Raw genomic sequence first — 16,445 nt, forward strand, 5'->3', positions numbered from 1 at the left:
AAGATAAATAGGTACACCTAAACATTGACGACATAAAAAAATATGTTTAAAAAATGTTTCAAGTTCGAAACTTCCTCCAGTCAACCTTGTTCCATTGAATGTTACGTCATGGATAAATATAGTAAAAAAAAAACAAACAAACAAAAAAAACATATAGGAAAATAATTGAAATCGTGTCAGAACCACTACTAACACAAAAACAATAAAATTAAAAACGGATAACTTACTTTTGAGAAAAGAACTACATGTATGATGACACTGGAGTTGAAAGTGTTCCTTCTCACAGTTTACACAGGGCACACTACTGTCCTTATGCATGACAGCATGCAGTTCGAACTGTTCTTATGCAAATTAAATGGAGATATACAAAGATACCTCGACTTCAGAATGCCCCCAATTTAGCAATTATTTGGCGTTACGAGCCATATCTTGGTCAAACTATTTATTTATGTACCGGTATTTATTATTTTTTTTGCTTCCTTTTTTGAACCGAAATGTGAATTAGCATATACAGCGAGAGAGAGAGAGAGAGAGAGAGAGAGAGAGAGAGAGAGAGAGAGAGAGAGAGGGGGGCTGCAATCACTCAATTTATTGTATGGAACATTAGTGTGTGTGCGCTACAAAAATCAAAGCTTGCAAAACCAGGTTATTTCTTTATATTGCTTTAGTAAGTTATGCTTTTATATTTTACAACCTTGCTGTTTTTGTTCATTTAAACCCGTGCTTCTCAATTATTTTTTGGTGCATCCACCCCAAGGAAAAAGAAAACATTTCCTGCCCCATAACCCCCCCACAACTCTCTGTTGCAACTACAACTTCATTTGTCCATGAAATTATTGTTATACACCTCTGCATTATATAGGATCCCTTTTAACATTAATTGAAACAATAAGACAGAAATATAGATCAACTTACAACAAAGAATCACTTCATCATTATTCTGTCACAAAAAAAAAAAAAATGAGCATGCAATGCCACCTACTGTAGTGGATGGGCAATTACACTTAATTCTTGCACAGCAAAAAAAAAAAAAAACTAAAGGGAAAAAAAAACAAAAAAAAAACATCTTCCACAGAACTTTAATGTCTATTTTATTGACTTTATAAGCACACACTTTTTTTTCTGGGCTACTGTTTATGTTTTATTTGCGAGCATTCCACCAGTTGCATTCCTCACTGCACACTAACAAATTTTGTGAACAGTACTATTGATTTGTATACTAGCATAGCTATATACATACACATACAGGCTCACTTGTGTACATACACATGCATTGACAAATGTGTACACAGTAAGATTTAGAATTAACCCACCAGCTGATCATCATCAATGCCCGCGACGCTTCATGCTAATGCTCATATTAAAAATGCTGAAGTCAACGCAAGCGTACTCACCCAGAATGGCGAGCACGGTGTTGTCTTTCAGGACTTCCATGGAACCCGAGCACACAAAGTAGATGGCCTGCAAGGCGTCGCCTTGCCTGATGAGGAACTCGCCAGGCGCGCAGAACGACGTCTTGATGATAAGCGAGAGTGAGCGCAGGCACCCCCTGCTGGCCGATTCAAAAAGCGGGAGCTGGAGCAGCTCCTTGTTTAGGTGCATGGCGATATCGGCCCGTAGTTCATCCGGGAAGTCCTTCAAGAGCTGAGAAGAGATGCAGAGTTGCCTTGTGTACTTAAATTAACCAGGTGGCCTTCATTTGCAGTTGGGACGCAGAGGGGCTGAAGTATCAAAGGCAAAAGGTAAGCAGAGCTGCATTGGCTTTTGTTGGATGCATAAATTAGTCAGCCACCAGCATTTGGGGTATTTTGTGTTTGATGACGTTTCCACTGTGTCACTCACAGAATCAACTCACCTCACTGACGTCGATGCCGTTGTTGACCGACCAGGTTGTCTGGAAACACTCCAGCATGCGTTGCTCTAAGGCTTTGGGCAACCGGTGCACTCTGATGAAGTCCTTCAGGTCTTTGGTGCGCGTGTGGTAGAGCGAGCGGCGCGAGTACATCCTCTGGATGATGGCGGTCACGTTGCCAAACACCACGGCATGCATCAGCGCTGAGAGAAGAGCAGTTAATTAATATTACCATAAAACACAATACGCCAATAGCTAAATCATTTATAACATATTGTCAAAAATGATTGAATGGCAACACGTATGACGTAATACGTATGTGGAGAGTGCACAGCGCTCTTCAAGACACGACACCAGGATGTTTTTGTGTGTGTACGGGAATGTTTAGCCGGCTAACGGGTATTAAAATAAGTGTAAACTGTGAAGCAATCAGTCAATAAAGCCCATCAAGGCAGTGTATCAATGGGAATGCCTTTGTCGTTACTTCTGTTGGTCTCTGACGCCATCCTAGCATGAACCCTAAAAGGGGTTAGCTTAGCGCTAGCTAGCTGCTACGAAAGACATGACACTATAGATTTCAAACTTTACTCAAAGCAAAGCAAACAAACAAACAAACAAACAAACAAACAAACAAACAAACAAACAAACAAGCAAACAAACAAACAAAACCCAACCTGGATTCTGCTATTGGCCAGTGTACAACGAGGAATCCTGGAGGTTAAGATAAGTTAAACTAAAAATGAAAAGCTTTCCGTAGGTTGACGCTGCTGTACACTCTGATATGTTTTCAAAGAAGAGTAAATAAAGTGTGACAAATACACACCATTTTCCAAATGATCAAATTGAATTTGTCATTTAGTTGGACTTTTTTTTTTTTTTTTTTTTTTCAAAGTAGACTCAATAACCCATTTGAATGGATTTGGGCTTTGGGGGATAAATGGTAAACAAATAAGAATAAGCAGGCACTACTATTTATGTATTATTTACATACACTACTGAAAGCAGTGCAACCAAGTGAAACATGACGAAAAAAGGAGAAGAGATTGTTGAAAATAAATGAATTTCAAGGAGCAAATATTAGAATTTAGGTTATGAATCCAGGTCTGTGCTTCTGATAAATGGTAAAGACAGCAGAGAAGAGCTCGGCCCTGACCACTCACCACTGTGCAGAGTTAAGCACAAAAGGCGTCTCGGATGTTTCTGTTCAGCAGGAATGTTCTGAGTTGTGGACAAATAAATGCAATCTCAGTAGGATTATTGCCCTTAAACATTAAGGACATAACACAATTATGTTTTCGTTACCCTACGGCATAATGAGTCTGGACACATTGCAATAAAAGAAAAACGGTTTGTTTTGTTTTTAATTCTAGTGATAAATTAAATATGAATATGTGAACGTTGTTTTGAAGGCAATGCAAAGCGACCACATGGAGCTCACTGTGACAATAACATTCAGGAGGATTAATTAAGAGGTCGCCTCCCCCAGCTTCCTTTCCTTCCTTTCCTCTGTCTCTTTTCAATTTCCAGTTCTCACTTCTCAGCAGGAGTAAGCTGGTTAAAAGCCAACATGAGCCTTTTTTGCACTTGATCTAATTGAAAGATTGGAACATTTTTACAGGATATTTATTGTTTTTGAAGAATCCGTTGGAAATGTCCAAAATCATTTTAAAATGACAACTTGAAATGTAAATTGCTCACTCACTGGACCATTGAAAGGCAGTTTACAATGGCGGGGTCCACCCCAAGACACGTTTAGGACCGCCCCCCTCATTTGAATAACATTCCATGTTTTGTGGACCTCACTCTGCTTCATCTATCCTTCCCCCCCTTCCTCTCTTTAGTTTTTCCTCTGGTCTCTTGAGATCTCCTTAATTTAGAGGAATTTAGAGGTTTCTGGGGTTGTAACCATGTGGGTGACAGGTGGTGTTTAGTTGGTGCTGGATTTCACTTTGATTTATGTTTCTTTTCTTTGACCTTTCCTCTGGTCTCCTGACCTTCTGAACTTCACGACTCTGGCGAGACTCTGAAGTATCCGGTTAAGGTGAAGGGTAATGGGATTTTTGTATACACGCACGTACACAAATGCGCACATACGCACAAAAAAAATAAATAAATAAAAGAGAGAGAGAGCAATAATGATAAGATGTTGAATTGGCAAGACTGCCGAATGAACAATTCTGAGCTCTCTCTTAAAAAAAAAAAAAAAAAAAAAAAGAATAACATTCCATGACAGATTTCATACTGACAGTGTCTGTCTGTACCACAAAATATTTTTTTTTTCTTTTTATTTATTGATGGCATTTAACATTTTGACATTTTTTCATTTATTTCCACAATTATTTTTTTTTTTAACCTAATTTCTCATTTATTTATTTATTTATGTATTTATTTATTTATTTTTATTTTGTTAGTTTTATTTCCATTTGTAGTTATTTTTTTACGTTTAAATTTTGAAGTATATTTTTATATTAATTTTATTTATTTATTTATTTATTTATTTATTTATTTATTTATTTAATCATTTATTTATTTTTAACTCATTCACTCCCAGGACAATTTCTCTGTTTTTACTGGATTTTGACGGATTGACTGCAAGTCCCATAGAATATTGTGTCCTATTGCCATAAAAACATGGAACCTACCAAACGAAAGAAATCTCTTCTTTCATCAGGAAAAAAAAAGTGTATTTCTATATGTTTCCATTATAGTTTCCAAAATAGTGGTGAAAAGAGCTTTTTGATCTCTTATACTCTGCTGCCATCTGCTGGCCGTTTTTGGAATAACTACCATTGCTTCAAGCATTTTCTTCAGTTCAGAAGCTGCATCAAAGCCAAAATGTATAAATACATCTTTGGGAGCATGATAATATTTAAAATAGAACATATTTATTTAGTTAATTTTGGCAGTTTTGTCCTCCTCCACATTAAAAGGATAAAATCATCAATCAAGCTCTGTTTTTTTTTTTTTTTTTTTTTGTTTTTCTTCACAATCAAGTCTTAGTCAAGAAGATGAAGTGTTTCAGAAAAAAACTCTGCTGGGGAATTTTTATATTGTGACTAAAATGCATAATATGTCTCCTCGAAAAATGTGAGGATGTTACAGCAGCAAAAGATCATCTGACTCAAAAGACACTACACAAACAGGAGTGGAAAAAAGTAGCACCCACTCACCGCCAATAAGCATGGTGCAGATCGAGAAGATCTTCTCTGAATCCGTGTTGGCCGACACGTTCCCGAAACCAACGCTGGTCAGGCTGCTCAGAGCGAAGTAGAGCGACGTCACGTAGCTGCTACGCATGGACGGGCCTCCGCCCAGAACTCCCGATCCACCCGCTGACACGCCCTCGCCGGCCGACGCGTTCCCTCCGTAGTGGCTGGAGTTCCAGGGACCTTGACCTGGCAGCTCCGAGCCCGATTCGTTCCAGTGGCTGCTGTTGGCCGGGAGGATGCCGGAGGAGGTGGGGAAGAGAGCAGCCAGAGGTGACAGGAAGTAAGGTGTCCCCAAACGCTTGGCCAACTCATGCAGCCAACCTAATAATGGAGATAAAAGAGCAAAGGGAGAGGGACCATAATCATTTATATTTGGCAAATAGACTTCAGTACTACAGTACTTATCCTTCCGACATCATCATGACATCATGGCTTTGATGAGAATGAAGGGGGGGGAAAATATATATATATATATTTTTTTTTATGGGGTTTGGACTGAAAAAAAATGTCTTTGATGAAGCCACTGAAAAATAGTGACACTATCGCTTAACATTAAAACACTTCATCAAGACGCTCACAACATTCACACACTAGTCTCCCATCAACAAATCCCAACAGATTGCCAACAAGTAATCTAACGCCAACGAGGAGACATTTCAAAGTAAAGGCGGGAAGACGGCAGCGAAGGCGTGCGGATGAATAATTGAGAGCGTGCTTGAGAATGAACGTACGTGACGTGATGAAGGCCTGCTGAGCTTCTGACGGCACATGTGAGAGAGAGCAATCATACAATATAGATGACGCCCATTCATCTAGACTCACTAATACTATCTACAGTCTATCTCTACGTCCATCCATCTTTCCTACCTACCTGCCTACCTAACCAAGCCCAACACCAACAATGTATCTCTTACACACTTTGTTTTCAGTACTAATTAACATTTTTTTTTCTTCGCTGATTGACTGTGCGAAATTAGACCTCATAATGAGGTCCACTTGATGTGATTGTATGCCAGATAAAGGGCCCACTCAACTATTGGAGGTACAGTACATTCAAGTGATAACGTTTCCTCTTGTAAGGAGGAGACAGGAAATCAAATCGACATGAGCCACCTTATCATCTTATAACAGTAAATCTTTATGGCTCATTCTTTGCAGCAGAAAGTGTACACTGTGTCCTGTGTGCTTTTGTCAGACAATATAATCCTTTTTGAAACGAAGTAGAGAAGGGTGAGTGCGTATCATTACAAGGTGGTGGTACTCCGATCGATCAACCATTGATCATGGAAAAGTACGTGATCAACACATGTTGATCATTGCCAAAAAATTATCACCTGAAACTCATACTTTGTAGCCTGCAGCAAACTAGAGACCACCCTGTGTGCATTGTCGCATTTCCCCCACCCCCCCTTTCCTTATCACTCCACATTACAGACCAAACCAGTAACTGAATCATAATATGTTTGCACATTTTCTCCGCTCTCTTTTTTTGTATAATTAAGGGATGGAAATTTAGATATAAAAAAAATCTGATTAATCATTTGACTGAAAATAATTTACAGCTTAATCGATTATAAAAATAATAGTTAGTGAGCAGCTCTAAAACTGGAAAAAATGTACAGCCAATCCATGTGACTGGTATCGTATCGTGCTACTTGTGGATGATTGGTATTGGAATCGAGGGCATAAAGCCCTAATTGGAACATCCCTAATACCAGGTATTAGCCTGATTTAAATGTATTGGGGGCTGCCGATACCAGTCACCGATGCTCAAGGCATGAATAGCCTGTATGGGTAACAGAAACACAACCACAAATTAGACCTACTCTAAGGTGGTCTAACATTTAGTTTATTCGCTTGTATTATACATAGTGCTATACTCAAATGTTGCCTACCTTTTGTACGTCTATGTACAGTAGCGATGTAATGATATCCAAACATCACAAGACGATATTATCACATGAAGCTCACGATACAATAATTATCACGATGTTGTGGGGAGGTTGGCGATATTTAAAAAAGGTCACAATATTGTAATAAAAAATGAGCTCACACTAAAAAAAAGCACAATACATATTGTGCTTTTGTACAAAACATTAATGTAATGTTATTATTATTATTATTATTATGTTTTTTTTTATTATTATTACGTTATTCGTATTGTTATGTTGTTAATGCACGCACACATTGAGTTCCTCCACATATTGACTTGCTTCATAGGCACATTATGTTCCCCTTTATCTGACAATTAGTGTAGATTTTAAATATTGAAGGGCCAAAACATCCCGAATGAAAATTAAATTGTACTAAAAAAAATAGCCACGAGAGGGTACTAGGACTGCACAAATGGAAATCAACCTGACTTTAACAGATGTGTTGCATTTAAATATCGTGAACATGACGAGGACGATATTGTGGCAGTTTTAATATCACGATACCACGCTTATCGCTACATCCCTAATGTACAGGAGCCCTATTTGATAATATTTTGTACTACACTTTCAGACTGTGGTTCTGTAAAACGTCCAAAAACATGTTCTGACTTCAACTAAACTTATTACATTCTTTTTAACTGACCGAGTAAATAAACCATTGGAGATCCAGAACAGCAAAAAAAAAAAAAAAAAAAAAGTATCAAAAGCAGTAATGCTGGTAATCGTTGGCTAATATTGAAGAGTAAATACTCATACAGTGGTCTGAAGAAAAACAGATATCAAACGTCCCTAAAAGTAGGTGAACACACCGCGAACTGTCCATGGTACTGAACTGCTGAACTTTTCTGGCTGAGAGACTGCAACTTTACTGTAATCATTGGAGTGCTGTAGTGTGAAAAAGTAGTTGGACGGGTCTATTTTGAGACCAAGGAACAAGATGTTCTGATGAATAGAGCTCATTGCTACCCCCCCCAAGGCTCAAATAGCAGGTACCGGGGGAAGGCACTTTAGGCTGCTAGTTCATATCAGGTGCTGTGTATGAGAAAATAATAATAATAATAATAATAATAATAATAATAATAATAATAATAATAATAATAATAATAAAATACTGGATTAAAGTGACGCTGATGTCACAGCGCATTGAACATTTATGAAATGACGTGCTAAGAAACAACAATGGAGGACAATCAGTATCTCCTGCATTCACTTCTTGTCCACTGTAGGGAGAACAAATTGAAGACACTGTGGGGAGCTCTAACTAGTGTGCTTTAACTTTGTATTATTATTCCTGAAGAATGCCAGACTGTTTCTTTTCTTTTTTCTTTTTTATTTTTATTTTGTTATATTAAAGGTACTTGGGAACTGATTTCCCCCGTGGGTGGAATTTTATTTTAAAACTGCCTGGTCAGAACCATCAAAAAGCCCAAAACCGATCACAATACCACCCAGAGGTTCATTGTGGAAAAAAAAAACTGTAACTGTTGAGCCCATTTGAACTTGGTTGGTAACTGAAACAGCAGCTCCTACGGAGGCCCCTTAAATAGTCTCTCAGATGAATTGTTTGAATTGAAAGTGTATAGACAAACCACAAGTTGTAGACAAGATGCCTGTGAAAATTGATGTTATATGGAGACTAACCACAATTAGATTTCCAACAGACTGTGAAATGTGGTCAATTTTGTAGTTTAATGTGTTGTGTGCATCCATGTTTATGCTCAGAGGACCTGCACAATTGATTTGCGAGTTTAATAAGCTACAGTGTGGTTATTGGAAATGTGTTGAAGCCTACAAAAAAGTGCGTGAATGTAAGTTTTGGTCACATCATCCTGGAGGAGAGAGGAATGAAAGTTGAAGAAGTGAAAGTGAAGTGAATTAAGCAAGAGAGATGACTAGATGGGACAAGAAAAACTGAACCAATCCTTCTATGTGTGTAACTATCGGCTGTTGGAGGTCTAAAGTTTGTTGGATATTTTATTTTCATCACAGCCTTAAAGAGCAAGTCAACCCCACAAAAAAATTCTTAACAATGTTATATGCAGCCCCACTAGTCTAAATACAGTATTTTGGTTAATAGGTTCAGAGGCTGCATCAAAGCCTTCTTTATAGTATTAAAAAAAAAACCCATTAAAAACGTGTAAATACGTCTTTGGGAGCATGGTAATATTGAAAATAGAATGTATTTATCCGTTTTTGGGAGCAAATGAGTTAAATGTTGCGTGAGCAACATTGGAGCAGTTATTAAAATAAATAAATAAATAAATAAATATTTAAACTAATTACGTAATTGATTAAAAATTAAATTAATGAATTAACAAAAAATTGAAAAACATATTTAAAAAAAAGTTAGATTGCAGATTCAATATGTGACGAGCAACCTCCTGACAAAGATTATGAGCCAATGCAAATTCCCCACACTTTTGTGGGCTGCGCGAGAGACAGATAAAACGAAACTTGTTGAATGATATCCAATGCGCCGCCTCTCGTATTTGACATGTTCATCTTCTTAATATAAACTGGAACAAATTCCCAGCCTTATGATTAACTTCTTCTACACATTTATCAAGAAACAAACCAGAAAAAAAACACTGAATGTCACGTGCTTTTGTACTGATTTCCAGCCCTATGAAAGCAAAAATGAACTAAGCCTACGACAGCGTACGGTGTCGGAAGACTACTGACCAATGTCCCAGGATCCTGGACTCTCGATCTCCCTGCGTCCGATGAAGTACCACACGCAAGCCATCCAGTGGGCCAGCAAGGCGAACATGGACATGAGCAGGGTGAGGACCACGGCGCTGTACTGCGAGTAACGCTCCAACTTCTGCAGCAGCCGCAGCAAGCGAAGCAGACGCACAGTCTTCAACAGGTGCACCCCAAAGTACTGCAGGGGATAGGGTGCAATTAATTCCTCCATTTTGAAAAACACCATCAGAGAAAAAAGCTAAGAGTGACGTAGCCCATTTGAACTGTGTCGCAAACCAAAACATCAGCACCTAAACAATCTTTCAGATGATTGTCTTGTTCGACTTGTGAGGTCAGGAATTATATCAGAGACACGGCTCACCACGCTGACGTTGAAGGCGTAAAGGAGGTCAAAGGGCAGGGCAGCGATGAGGTCCACAAAGAGCCAGGTGGTGACGTAGTGAACGCAGATGGAGCGTGCGTCATACACCACCTGGCCCGACGTGCTCACGAAGGTCGTCCGAAAGTTCAGCACGATATCTAGAACAAGAAGTGTTGAAAACAAATAAAGTTACATACAAACAATATATATCGGTAGATAGAATTCACCAAACTCAATCTTCTACTGACAACCATTTTTTTGTTTATTTCATAAATCAAACCAAAACAACATTTGCCTTGCACATTTTGGATTGCAGTATTCAAATTGTTGTTCAAATGGTTAAATATTTAAGAGTATTTCTCATAAACCACTAAAATTTGTCACATTAATGAATCTGTGTGATTATTTGGAATAATATATAAACAAAAACTAATACAATACAAACACACTTAACCCTGTAAAGCAAGCACGCCTTAAGGATGTAGGATATTTAAAAAAAAAAAAAAAAAAAAAAAAAAGTTTAACATTAGTTTAAAAAAAAAGTTAAAAAAAAAAGTTAAAAAAAAAAGAAAAGAATCACTCCTCTTTTTTTAACTGTTAAGAAAGACTAAACAAATCGCATTACAGCTTCGCTGTTTTGCAGATTTTTTTGGGTGCAATTTTGCATGCAATTTTTTTTGCAGTAATGTACCTATTTTGTCAAATTTATGAAGGTTTGAACATTGAGAATGTTTAAACTAGCGAAATGGGAGAAAATGTAAAAGCCTCGATTAAAAAAAAAAAAGTACATACTGTGTGGTGAGAGGTTAATTTAGAGCCTTACACATTTATAATAAATATAAAACATTAAGCAAACTACTTCGCGGATTTCATTTATTGCGGGGGTTTTTTGGAACCTAACCTAACATTTGCGTGTCATTTGATTTATGTTATGACAAATAAAAGTTACCTTAATGATCATTAATTAAGAATGTTAAAACTATTTCTTAAACGACACAGGCAACAGTAAACCAGACCGAGTCAGTCAAGGTCGTATTATAATGAACTAGCAACCAAGCTAAGCAAACATGCAACATATCACAAAAGTTGGTACACCCCTCAAATTTCTCCACATATTTAATTATATATTTCATGGGACAACAGTGAAGAAATGCTATGTCGAACGTTATGAGAGAATGTGGGCTATTTAATACCAAATTGAACACACCTGCTCCCTATTCACAACTGAGGCATTGTAACATTAGTGAATTACATGACACTGAGGAGGGAAAAGGACTAACTGTGCTCAATTTGGACATTTTCACGTAGTGATGTGCTCACTTTTGTTACCATCTATTCATGGCTGTATTTTCAGTTATTGTGAGGAAAGAGTAAATTTACACTTTTATATAAGTTGTACTTTTCATTGTGTCAAGTGTCATTTGTTCAGTGTTGTCCCATGAAAAGATATATCTGCAGAAATGGGAGGGGTGCAAACTCACTATCGTAAGATACTGTATCTTCAGAATTGCAGCATTTGAGGAGGTGTAAAACTTGACATTTTTTCAAGCTTACTCGGAGGAGTTGTGCTGCCAGTGCCAGACGATTTGTCGTATGTCATTCACGGTAACTTTGGGTAATTCCAGCAGACATTGCCGACTACAAGTTCAAATGCAACTAGACACCGAGCGCAAAGAACGCGTCCAGCCTATTTTGCTCTGACAGCAGGAAGCATACGCCTTAAATTTTTCTATCTCTTGTACTGAGCATGCAATGTACAACTTTTGGAAAGAGTTTATGAGAATATTGTTGCTCCCAAACTGGACATACGTCATAAAATCAGACAAGGCAACACAGTTGAACAAATCCCACCCTCGTTGACTTCTTTTATCCAGGCACCAATGATTCTGCGTAAGTACATATCTTAGAGAAAGAAAATCTGATTTGGTGGTCAGGCTTGGCAATGCTCAAGGAAGAAATGTCTCTAAGAATTTATTGAAAAAGGTTCAATAAAGTAATGGAAAATGAGCACATTTACATTGACATTACATTGTCAAAAATATATCGAGTAAGTGAGTGCGTCAACACTGGCCAGTAAGTAGCGACAAATGTCTTACGAACTGACAGGGGTCAGAATTGTGGGTGGCAAGTGTAATTTGATTGCGATCTCACGTAGCCTCTTTTTGCATTAAGAACATTTGTCCTCCCTCCCATGGGCGATGGTCCACATTTCCGTCACTTAGACGGGGGACAAACAGGCTGGTTATTTTCTAGGAAATGACTCCGGCCATCAGACATAATGTGCAGTAGCAAATGGCTCATATCCTTCGCCTCTGCTTGCAAATCACTCATTAAAAACTCTTCTTGATAGCAAAAAAACTTTAAGGATGACTAATGATGGGACTCGTGAGATGTGCAGGTTGTTTGAATCTACCGCAGAGGAAGAGATTAACAGCTAATGTGGTTGGGCAGTTTAGAAGTGTAATATATCCGAAAGGGGCGTTGTGTTGAACTAGTGCTCTGCATTTGTTGTTACAAGAATGATTAAGTTGTTACAAAGTGACCAAACGAGCCACTAAGAAAATAAACCAAAATTAGCAGCGGAAAATGTCCCAAAAGTGCATTTCCGGTTTTGGATGGAAAGCATTTTATCCTTTAAACAATCCGCGATAATGTGATGATGCAGAAAAACAACAACAACAGTGTATGCTTTTAAGAAGCATGAAACGGGGTTAGCCTTAAATTGTTAGCTTTGGTTAGCCAGAATCTAGCTTTGATTAGCCAGAATTGCTAGCTTTGGTTAGCCACCAGCATTAATAGAGTCATACAAGAAGCAGCAGGACCAAGGAACAGGTTCATAAAACCAAACAAAAATATTTTATATTGTAAGCGCTCAATAAATATTTTAACAAGTAAGTACAGTAATTGATTAGTTCTTTTATCTTCACTGTATGGTGCTCAAAGCACTTTACAAAGGTTCACATTCGCTCATTCAGGCGCTGCGAGGTCCACTGGGAGCAAATTTGGCTTCAGTATCTTGCTGAAGGACACTTTGACATGGTCAAGGTTGAGGATTTTTTTTTGACAATTTTAAATTAATATTTTTATATAAATAAAAATAACAACTAATAACTAAAAAATCTAGTTGAATGTCCATCCTGAACACACAGTTCGGACTCAAAGCAACTCAACAACTTTAACACAAGCATAATATTCCAATACCGCAAACTATGAACCCCAAACAGGATGCTAGAGTCATTCGGGTTGGCGCAATTAGTGACCTGATAACTGTCAATTAGCTGCATTTTGTATTTGAGTCTCACCTAGCATGAACAAGATCTCCACCAGGATGTCGCTGACGCTAGGGGGGCTTCTCGGGGCGCTGCCTTCGTCTCGCCCACCCACCACAGTGAAGCATACGTTATAGGGCACAGTGACGGCCACATAGAAGGTGGCCAGTAGGATCAGCCAGTCCCAGCCGGCCTTGAAGGTGCCGTAGTGGAGCAGGATGAAGCGCGACTTCTGGATGGCCGCTACCTTGTACTCTGGGATCGGAGGTTTCTCCCCGAACATGTTCTGCAGAGGATGATAGGGAGGGTACTTGAGTAATATGTATGGACTGACTGAACATGTAGTCAGGTGCAACTATTGAAAGAGCTGTATCAAAGTTTCAGTCTTATTAACTAAAACTGAATTCCACCAGGCATCCTGCTATTTTTTTTTTAATACAGCATACATACCATAAAAGTACATCGAGTGCCTGCAGGTTTATGTAAGCCATTATTAAAACTATTCAACTCAATTTAAGAGCTCCCAACCACTAAATATGGCCCTTAAAAATAAGTGTGAGAATTCCAGAATAATTGAAAGTTGTAAGATATGTCGCAACTAAGGGGTGTGAATTGCCTAGTACATTTGAACGGGGTCCATATAAAACTCTGACCTGTGTTCTGTGCAAATATCTCAGCAAACATCATATTGAGAGCTGTTCTTGTTTTGAGTCTTCTATCTTTGTAAATGTACAATTTTTGATATAGCCCTTATATTGGATCTCATTAGATCGCGGCAGCATTCCCTAAAGTGTGCCAGACTTGCGGTTGTCTTGACAACTGACTTCGAACCAGTCCTATAGCACTGAGGCTAAAAAAGCCACCCGCGGTCATTAGCTTGTGTCGCAGCACATCTCTTCAGGTGTGTAGCTTCTGGCTAACATTACTGGACCTGCTGTCAGGATTTAAAGCAGCAGAAGTCAAGATGACCTTTATGCCATCTGTTATCAGAACACTGTACTACACTACGTACTGTACTTCAGTGGTGAAAGGTCATGGCCAACAAGGCCTACTCTGCTGGTCAAAACACTATCAGAAGAACTAACCCACATTCACAACATGAAATGTAATAATTTTGCCATTGTATTAATTTATTCTCAACAGTTTAACATTAATCTTATTTTTTTAGCGTTTGTTTGGGCTGCAGTGCTTCTACTTTGTTGTAGCTACATAAATTATGGAGATTTCATCCTCTGTGTTGTCATGTCAATCTAATCTGTCAAGACCTGAGGCTTCAGAAGTAGGAGTAATAGTTAATGTAAATTAAAAGATCAGATTTCAAATGTGTCCCAAGCAAGATGACCTTTGATGTTGTCCCCAATTTTCCGTCCTCTGAATGGTTGGTCAGAGCAAAACTTGGTACAGTAAACTTAGACATTTCCCCAATCAACATCTTGTTTCTTTTTGTAGTGAGATTATTCCTGGTTTTGGTTTGCTACATTTAATCTCACCTTTTCCTTTTTTGGTGATTAATCACTTTTGTACTTCTGCCTTGCCTCCATACTTCCCTTTGATTGGCCTCTTTATTTTTGCCAAACAAAAACCCTCAATCATGACATTTCCACCCAAAGACCAATTTACTGAGAGCGCCCTCTCAGTCAGGCATTTTAACTAAGGCTGTTTGCATCCCAAAAGAATGATACCATTTCCGGTGGTGGGGTGTGCCTCCAACTTTGAGCATAAATAGTTGGGCTTTCCACACCAAATCAGGCTGGTCTTTCCTAACCAACCCTTGTTGCATGAACTGATTAGGCCATCTCGGATGAGAGGTAAAACGTCTTCTAACAAAAACTTTGAGGCAAGGCACATACTTTATATTAGAAAATTCACACACTACAAAAAGGACTGGACAGCCTTGTTAAATAAGAACCTGTTGTAATTTTGCCATTTTTTTTTAAACAATTTTATCTGTCTGTTTATGTGGTCTGGCTGTAAATGTTTCTGGCATAAACTATCAAAGTAAATAGCTTTTGGATTGATTATTGGTAAATAAAATTGGATAATTTCCAAATTACCTCTCACAGATCCTCGGTTGAGCAAATAGTACATGGTTCCCATTGGGGCTTCCGATGGTCAAATTCAAAACCCCTGGAATTTATGGACCAAAACTTCCAAAAATAAAAATAAATAAATGACTAAAGTGAAAATAAAAATGCAAATAAAAAAATACAATTTGAAAATTATATCCAAAAAATAAATATAGATGGAAATAAAAAGAGCAAAATTATAAATAAATAAATAAATGTAATTTTTGAATTATATATTTTTTTATTTTGTTTTTATTTCCCCTTTTAGTCATTTATTTATTTATTTATTTAGTCATGTATTTATTTTGAATTTTGGCAGTTTTGGTCCTCCATTGGAATTTGCACAAAATGTCTGTTATAAAGTTTAGATATAAAAATGCAATCTGCTCCAAAGAACATTAAAATCCTTTTTTTTTTTGTCCACCATCTTTTAGACTCACATTGTTGAGCTTGAGTTTACTCTTGTCTTGCTTCTGCAGGTGCCCCGAAAGATGGTAGAGGACGGCCCGGCTGCGACGGCGGTTGGCGTTAAAGCCGGGGGGCCGAGTCACCTGATGCACCTCCAGACCCGTCTCCTCATCTGTTGACCACAAACAGGCTCGATCAAATAATCGCAGGCAACACCTTTGGATTGTTGATAAGATGAAATGTGGCTTTGAACATCTGTCAGTCTATGGGGAGGTTGATCAGTGCGCCACTGTGGCGTCTCACTTTTCCTTGTAAGATTGTGTTCAGTATCAATTCATACAAATTAATAAAATTAATGAATACATACAATTGATTAAAATACCCCAAAAGTGAATGGTGACCAGAGTACAATAGTAATAGAAGTAATGTTCCAATAAAGCTTACTCCATCCCAACAACCACAGTCCTATCACCTTCCTCTCTTTCGCCCTGGCTGCTTGAGTGAAATGGCCGCTATTGTAGAATTTGTTATGAATCAGATCGAAACAGCATTCAAGAAAAAAACATGAGATGCCTCAAGGCAAAATAAACATTTCTATAAACCAGGGAATTGCTGCAGGTCTCAGTGGAGCTCACGCTCA

General features: G+C 38.1%; 1 protein-coding gene across 1 annotated transcript in view; it reads right to left on the reverse strand.

The window, feature by feature from the left end:
* The window catches only part of kcnh3 (potassium voltage-gated channel, subfamily H (eag-related), member 3), a 128,800-nt gene that overhangs the window by 18,232 nt on the left and 94,123 nt on the right, over nucleotides 1-16,445 (reverse strand). Inside the window, exons 4-10 of the mRNA XM_077536814.1 lie at nucleotides 15,838-15,977; nucleotides 13,365-13,617; nucleotides 10,063-10,220; nucleotides 9,678-9,879; nucleotides 5,023-5,382; nucleotides 1,856-2,055; nucleotides 1,395-1,644 (exon numbers count right to left, since the gene is read on the reverse strand). Coding sequence (XP_077392940.1) covers nucleotides 1,395-1,644; nucleotides 1,856-2,055; nucleotides 5,023-5,382; nucleotides 9,678-9,879; nucleotides 10,063-10,220; nucleotides 13,365-13,617; nucleotides 15,838-15,977 — 1,563 coding nt within the window. The remainder of the gene's footprint in view (nucleotides 1-1,394; nucleotides 1,645-1,855; nucleotides 2,056-5,022; nucleotides 5,383-9,677; nucleotides 9,880-10,062; nucleotides 10,221-13,364; nucleotides 13,618-15,837; nucleotides 15,978-16,445) is intronic.

The sequence above is a fragment of the Festucalex cinctus genome, chromosome 11, assembly GCF_051991245.1.
Source record: "Festucalex cinctus isolate MCC-2025b chromosome 11, RoL_Fcin_1.0, whole genome shotgun sequence".
NCBI classification, from domain to species: Eukaryota; Metazoa; Chordata; class Actinopteri; order Syngnathiformes; family Syngnathidae; genus Festucalex; species Festucalex cinctus.